Source organism: Gopherus evgoodei, unplaced genomic scaffold (genome assembly GCF_007399415.2).
Source record: "Gopherus evgoodei ecotype Sinaloan lineage unplaced genomic scaffold, rGopEvg1_v1.p scaffold_31_arrow_ctg1, whole genome shotgun sequence".
In the NCBI taxonomy this organism is placed as follows: domain Eukaryota; kingdom Metazoa; phylum Chordata; order Testudines; family Testudinidae; genus Gopherus; species Gopherus evgoodei.
In genome coordinates this window covers 6,108,751-6,116,982 of record NW_022059983.1, presented here as the reverse complement: position 1 = coordinate 6,116,982, position 8,232 = coordinate 6,108,751, and the positions used below count along the sequence as shown (strand labels likewise).

General features: G+C 51.0%; 1 protein-coding gene across 1 annotated transcript; it reads right to left on the bottom strand.

Annotated features, from left to right (window-relative positions):
- Positions 1-4,186: 4,186 nt before the first annotated feature.
- Positions 4,187-5,374, bottom strand: LOC115640617 (interferon-inducible GTPase 5-like). Its single transcript, XM_030543511.1, has one exon. It carries the CDS (start codon positions 5,372-5,374, stop codon positions 4,187-4,189), a length of 1,188 nt encoding a protein of 395 aa, XP_030399371.1.
- Positions 5,375-8,232: the final 2,858 nt, after the last annotated feature.

The following is an 8,232-nucleotide window of genomic DNA, read 5'->3' as shown; positions in this document are numbered from 1 at the left end:
GCTCAGGCAATGTTGTGGTAAGGGCCATATAATGACCCAGACAAGTGGCCAGACAGATCCACTCACCTGCCCCTTGCTGCCCTCCCACCACTGGACAGGATGCTGAGATGAGGGAAAAGAGAAAAATTTCACCGCAGCAGCACTAGCGTGTGATCCAGCTACAAACCGGTTGAATGATCCATCTGGGCATGATGTAGGGGATTACTTTCTCAGTAACATAAACGTGCAGCTCACGAGGAGAGAGGAGGGGACTTGTGACATGGTTTTGACCCAGTCCCGAATTACACGGAGTGAGACGGTCAGTAACAGGACCCACAGCTGTGGAGCTACCAAACCTCACTGTAACAAACCAGTGTCCTGCAGTCAGCAGACACAGCTACTCTGTGGATCACACACGCTTGTGGGGAGCCAGCAGAGACACTCAGCTCTCTCAGCTCCAAAACACAGGCCCGTAGCACCTGTGCTAAGGGGAAAGGCTCTTAATGAGCAATCGCATTAGGCCCCTTATCCGGTGTGTGGGCTGCAGTCACATGAAGGCACTATGATCTCCCTTACACGCATGCACAGCCGGGACATTACAGGAGCCCTGAGACCCTCTGTTCTGCTCTATTGATTCCACTCACCACTAGCACGGCCTCGTTCTGTTCCCAGCCAAGTCTGATCAGTCTCTTCTGCTCACCAGCCCCTGATACGAGAACAAAGGGGCAGTTGGTGAAATTAACAGCTGGTGCACTGAGAACAAGCAAAAGAAACTGCTTCTTCACACAGGTCCAAAGTCAGATCTAGCATGAGCAGAAGCAACTCCCATTGCTGTAGAGCCGTTTGATCCAGCACCCTGTGCAAAGCCTCCAGACCTCAGCCACTTCTCCCCGTAAGGTAGTGTGTCCCCATTAATTACACTTTGTGGCCCTGCTCAGGAAATTAGAGCAGTTACAGGAAAAGAGCAACAGCTTGTGACAATCATTGCACTTCATGCTAGACACTCCAATGGGAAACAAGTCATTAGAACCAGAGTTTAGTGGTGCATGTTCTCGATATTCTGAATGCAAAGGGAAAATAGGAGGCTCGTATCTCCACAAAGGGCAGAGTTAAGGTGATTATGTACCTTGTTTTCAAAATACAACCTTCCTTCGCCATTGACAAGCCTTCCTGTGTTCAGGAGATATTTTGAGGTCTCTCCATGTCAGAGAGAGGTCCTGGCCTCCCTTACTAGAAGTGCCAGGGCAGAAGGGGAATTATAAAGGGAGAGTCTTGCAGTTCAGTTGATGGTGGACCAGAGTAGGAGGTGGACATCTCTCCTAGGAAGCCCAGCCTTCTGCCAAACCAGCTGCAAGCAGACCAGCACCCCACTGACTGAAGATGAAGAAGGCTCCAAAGAGCTACAAGTGAGGACACCACCCAATTGTGGGGCAGTGAGACAGTGCCCAGGACAGATGGAGCAATGCCAACAGAGTTGGGTAGGAAGTAGCTCAGGGGAACCAGACTCTGTTCCAGCCACCCCTGATGATAATCCAAAAAGAGCATCATCCTGTAAAATAGGTGCGTGCTGTGTGCGTCCTGAGAGCAGGGTGAGTAGAAAGCAGAGCTGCCCACCCCCAATGCAAATATGCTTCTGATGTGCCAAACCCCTGCCCTGGTCGGGGGAACCCTTCTAGGAGAGAAAAGGGAAGGCACAGTGTTTGTGGCCCATTCAGCCTGTGCTCTCCTTGCTCAGCACAATCCCCTCCCCTGGCCAAGATAAGAACCCAGGAGTCCTGACCCCCAGCTCCTCCCCACCCCGCTAGTTTAACTCACTAGACCTCACTTCCCTCCCAGAGCTGGGGGTAGATTCCAGGAGTCTTGGCTCTCAGCTTCCCACCCACCCCCCAACCATAGAGAATCCCCACCATGTGAAGGCTATAATTATAAAGAAATTGCACACACCTCATGGGAGGCCTGTAACCACAGAGAGACACCCCACACCATACCAGGACTGCACTCCCATTTCCACAGCACCCCCAGCATTCCAAGCCTGCAGCCTGTCCATGCACAGAGCAGCCCTCCACTTCCTTCCTGGTGCTAGTTCTCTCCTCTCCCCACAGCTACAAAATCCTGGATCAGGGCAGCTTTGGCTCCTTCCCTCCCCAGCCCAGGCCCCACGTTACACTCAAGTCCTTGACACATCATGTCCATGGGGGCGTTAGAGGGCAAATCTAAATGGGAGCGGTGGGGATTTATTTTTAGTTTGAGTTTGCCTAGCTTCAGCTTCCAGCCTCTGGATCTGGTTCTATCTTTGTCTGACCTGTCAGAGATTCCTCTAATATCACCAGTATTCTCCCCACGTAGCTTCTTACAGGTCGGGATCGAGTCACCTCTTAGCCTTCTCTGGGATAAACTAAACCAATTGTGCTTTCAGCGTCAGGCAGGTTTTCCAGACCCTGAACCATCCCAGTCGCTCTTTTTTGGAACCCCCTCCAAGTTTTCAATACCCCTTTTGAACATGTGGACACAATATCCCAGCAGAGGACTCTAAGTGAAGCTGCATCTGAAATCTCCCTGGATGATGAAGCCAGCGAGGTGTCTGGCAGCTTGTTTGTTCTGGGGGACACAACCCCAGCCATGTACAGCAGTTACGCTAAGGCCGCTTTCCACTGCAGAGTGCTATTGGGGAGACTGGCAAGATCCCCATATCTCAAGCGAGGGGGAGGCCCAAAAAGCTGCAGGAAGAGGCGTGTGTTAAATGTACCTTTATTAAACCAGAACTCTGTTTCCACAAGCGCCGTGATTGCAAACCCAAAGGCAACAAATATCGAGATTAGCGAAGGAAGGTAAATGCGGATAGGTGCTGGCTGGCAGGTGTGGAATCTAACGGCGTTATTACATTAAACATGATCTGCAGCAGGGACTGAATGAGTCAAAAAAGCACCACGTGATCCCAAGACGACATGATTAGAATCGATACTGACTGTCAGTCTGTTGATACAGCGATGGCACATGATACCTGGCAAATTACTGTAAGATATTTGTGTTATGGTACCATCTAGAAACCAAGGCCCCGTTGTTCCAGGCGCTGTACGAAGATATAACAAAGAGACAGGTCCTGCCCTGAAGGGCTTTCAATCTAAGCGTAAGACTACTGGCAATAGGTAGATTAAACCAACAGGCAAAAAAAAGTGCAAGGAAACAAGATGACACTGATCAGCATGAAAAAGCAAACCCAGCAAACCCACTGCCCCAGCATTGCAGCTAAAGGCAACTGACCAGATTCACAGGGCAGGATAGTCCCACGGGATTGGTGCTTTTCGGAGAGATTGACTTTTAATGAAGCTTTTAGGCCTTGTCTTCAAAGGACCGGTTTACTGGTTATTCTGCTGTAACCCCTGGCCGTGGACGCTCTTGTGCTGGTAGAACAGCGTCAAGTATCAGAGGGGTAGCTGTGTTAGTCTGGATCTGTGAAAAGCAACAAAGAGTCCTTTGGCACCTTATGGACTAACAGACGTATTGGAGCATGAGCTTTCGTGGGTGGATACCCACTTGGTCAGATGCACGTCAGCAGAACAGTGACATTCTCTGGCTCAGTTTAAACCCCCTCCCCAGTGACATAAACAAAACTGAAAAAAGCCACTCTTCTGCTGGAGTGAGAGCGTTCACACAGGAGGTTACACGAGGATAATTCTATCAGTTTAAATTCACACCGTACGTTATACCGAAAAACTTTCCCATGTGGACAGGGCCTTTAGCTTCTAAGCTTCACTGGAGCGATGGCTCCCAGTTGGGATCTGGCCCCTCTGACTCCAATAGAGATATAGCAGACCCAGGTGGGGTCTAGCCCCAATGACCCCAATGGAGCTACAGCCCATTGACCCCATCTGGGATCTGGCCCCAGTAACCCCCATGGAGCTATGGCCAATTTGCTCCAATGTGGGGATCCAGTCCATTAATGTTTGTAAGGTGCTCAGATACCGAAGTGATGGAGGAGCCCAGGGGGACACAGATAGATAGAACTGGATTCAGTACAATTTTATGTTTGTTGTATGAATGTCAAGAAGGAAGCTGCCTCTTTCCTTGTGGGGTGAAATGACGCTCAAGATGGTTTATGGGGACTGGATGTGGGACTCCTGGATGGAGAAGCATGAATCTTTCCTGCTTGAAGTCCAAGACCACATCTGCTAGACAGCAGCAGGCTCATCCAATGCAACATCCAATCCTACATGGTGTTTTCCCCTTCTGCCTCCAGAGCTTTGCTCAGAACCCGCTGGGTGTCGTCAGCTACTGAGGCCAAACACTTCTGCAGCATGAAGGACGTGGTAACCAGTGACACCCCTCCAGACACCATGGCACCAAATAGAGGGAAGCGCTTCCACGAATATTCCGCTACCATTAGGGTGGTCCCCACCAAATCCAACAACAGCTTCAGAGCCATCATGGCGGTCGTTCCCGAGGATGTCATCATGGCCGTCAGCTCCCCCACGGGCTTCCCAACTTGACGGGCAAGAGCAGAGAGGGACCTGTCGTCCACGCCGAAGCTGCTGTAGTATCGGAACAGGTGTTTCCTGAAGATGAAGAAGGTGCACAAGAAAGCGATGCCTGGGACAGGAATGGCAGCGAGAAGAAATGAGAAAAGGGCTATTTTCCAAATCTCCCCATTCAGGGTGGCTTTTTTCTGGTTGATGATGAGTGAGGCGACATCAGGCAGGGTACACAGGAAGGCTTGTCTCTTCAGCTGCTGCAGCTCCGCCTGCAAAGTTTGCCGCAGGAGGGGAAAATCATAGCGGTTGGGTTCCCAGCTGGACACAACAAAAACCTGTGGGGGGCCCACTCCTTCAGCTGCTATGCCTCTCCTGCAGTCCTCTCTGATCTGCTGCAGGATCCTCTCCTCATTGTAGCTGGAGGGACGCTGCCTCCTGGAAGCGTCCAGGTCCATGTCGGCTTTGGAGCGCACAAAGTAGAACCTCTTGCCCATTCTCTGGATCTCTCGGACCAGCCTGGCGTGTTCAGAGCGGAAGCGCTGGGAGCCTACGATGATGAAGAACTCGTATCGGCTCAGATTGAGCTGCTTGCAGTAGGTGTTTAGAGGGAAATAGGACGTCCCCACCCCTGGCAGGTCCCAGAGCGTGACGCCTGGAAGAACAAGATCTGGATAAGCCATCGGCTCCGTCATGGTATCTAGCATCCCGGTTTCAGCGGCGCCTTCATCACCAGCACGTAGCCCCCGCATGGTGTTGATGAGGGAGGACTTCCCGGAGCCCGACTCCCCCGTGATGGCGATGTTGAGGGTGTGGCAGTAAAACCCCTGCACACTAGAAATCGCTTCTGTCAGGTTCCCTTGATAGACAGCTGCTCTGAACCCATCGAGAGCCATGGTGCTCAATCTGCTGCTGAGAAGAAGAAACATTTCAGCTCCTAGTTAATGCAACCTCTGGAAAATCCTACGCCAACAGCGCATTACTTATGGTGGCAACGTCAAGCACTCAAAAGCTAGGAAAAGGCACTTTTACAGTAGTCCATGCAACCTTAATTCTGCCCCTTGTGTCTCTGGCCCAGGCACTGAAGGAAGCAGGGACAGTATGTAAAAAACAGGAGTTGTTTGGTTTTAATCATTATTTATTATTTGTAGTATAATAGTGCATATGAATCCTGACTGAGATCGGGGCTCCTCGGTGCTGCTCAGATGCCGACCAAGATCACGGGTCCCATTATTCAGGGCACTGCACAAACCCACAGGTGACAATTTTCACACGATCTCAGCTCCCATGAAGACACAGGAATACACAGGGAGATTTTCAAGCCAGCCCAGCACCCTGTTCCCTGGCAAGGACAATATCTTAGCTTTGAATAGGCAGAGCAGTGCTCAGACCAGTCTTCTCCCTCCTCATGCCCTCTAGGCCGGGGGAGCCACGGAGAGCCCTGCAGCTACTCTGGCTGGCCCAAGGCCTGGCAGGAAGACGGGGAGTGCATCGCTTTCTCGGACCCCATCCTGGCTCCACGCACAGGAACTGAGGACACCGGATTCAGGGCCCATCTCTTTCACACAGATGCCAGGGGAGAGGTTGAGAAACCAGAGGGCACAGGTTTTTCAGTCTCAACTTCTGTAGGTGAAAAATGCAGGTTCGTCGATGATAGGACCAGAAGGGGACTGGGGGGGGGGGGGGCCTTACTGAATCTGACTGCCTGCGGGCCACAGCCCAGTTCCCTGGTATGCATTCCTCTGCGGCCACCCCAAACTGCAGCAGCAGAGGAAACAGCATGTCACCGTGCAGTTGGGGGGGATACCGTGTAGTTATAACACACACACACACAAACACACAGAGCAGGGCTAATCATACCCAGCAGGGCGTAGCAGGGACACACACACACACACACACACACACACACACACACACACACACACACACACACACACACACACACTATAGCCAGCAGAGGGCAGCAGGGACACATACACAAACACACACACACAGGGCAGGGCTCATCCCACGCAGCAGGGACACACACACACACACACTTCAGCGCTCTGTCTGCACTAGAAGGAAAGGTGTGGTGTTGTTAACATGTGTGAGCTCACTGGTGTTAACATCCTAACGCAGGCCAGGCCAGTTGGAGCTCTGACAGGGCTCAGCTGATTGAGATCACCCGTGAGATCCCCCGTTTTAAAGCAAGGCAGCCCTTTTCCCTAATCCAGACAAAGCTTTGGCTCGTTTCAAAGTCACAAGGTGGCTCTCGCCTTCCATCATCAAAGGATGCACCCCATATGACTGTCTGCCCCACAGCCTCCCCATTTAACTAGCGACAACCTCCTTCCTTATTCCCAATGCCAAGTCACAAGCCCCAGTGCTCCCAGCCCCACACAGCCCTGGGTGACAGGGATACTGGGCCAGGCTATGGCTTGCCCTTCTCAGGTGATCATTTCCTGGCCTGGTGCTGCTCCAGGCTCCCCTCCTGGGGCTTCCCAGTAGATCACTCTGTCCCTCTTGGGCTTCGGGATGATTTGCAGCTGCTTTTGCTTCATGAGAGCCTGTTCGCTGTAGGGCCACTTGTCTGGAGCTACAGAGACCCACACGCCCTTCTTCCGCTGCCTCTCCACCCTTCCCCTGGAGCAACCAGCACATCCTCTGCCTCAGGATGGGGGTTTAAAGGGGCCATGCTCTCTAAAGCCCAAGGGGTTGCTCTTATTCTCAGTTGACACTCTCTATTGAAGGGGTTAAAAATGAGCAGTTTTTGAGACCTGCAAAAGTTTGATACTAAGGCCTGGTCCACACTACTCTGTTAAACCGATTTTAACAGCGTTAAATCAATTTAACGCTGTACCCGTCCACACTACAATGCCCTTTAAATCGATTTAAAGGGCTCTTAAAATCGATTTCTGTAGTCCTCCCCAAAGAGAGGAGTAACGCTAAAATCGATATTAACATATCATTTTAGGGTTAGTGTGGCCGCAAATCGAAGTTATTGGCTGGATAGTTATAGTGATAGCTACCCACAGTGCAACGCTCCGGAAATCGATGCTAGCCTCAGACCATGGACGCACACCGCTGAATTAATGTGCCTAGTGTGGACGCTTGCAATCGACTTTATAATATCTGTTTAATAAAACTGGTTTAAGTTAATTCAATATTATCCTGTAGTGTAGACGTACCCTAAGAATCCCAGTGACCCCATTTCACGCAGGTTATCCCTGAGAGAGATGCAGGATGGGGCTTCAGGTGAAACCTTGCAGCTGGAACTCAGGTGTCCCGTGTATTGTTAGGGGGGAAGTGGCATCAGAGTTATTCTTGAGGCTGTGCCACAGCTGGTACTTGCCACCATGGGACATTTCATACCGAATGTTTTGAACTAGTGAGCATGCCAAACCCCACCTGAAGGAACAGAACCTGCAGGTGCTCAGCACTCCTGGAAGGAAATCAGAACCCAAGGTGGATCATCCTGCGCACCAAAAGCTGAAGACACCCAGAATTAGAGGCTACTTTGCCTTATTGTATAGAAGGCTTTGGTGATATGAATGTGTGAAGAACGGGATTAAACGGAAAACCACAAGGCTCAGACTATGATGCAAAATAATTTGTAATGTGAAGCAGAAAAGCTGTACGGAGATACAGAGAGAGCCAGAGAATCATAGAATATCAGGGTTGGAAGGGACCTCAGGAGGTATCTAGTCCAACACCCTTCTCAAAGCAGGACCAATCCCCTACTAAATTATCCCAGCCAGGGCTTTGTAAAGCCGGGCCTTAAAAACCTCTAAGGAAGGAGATTTTA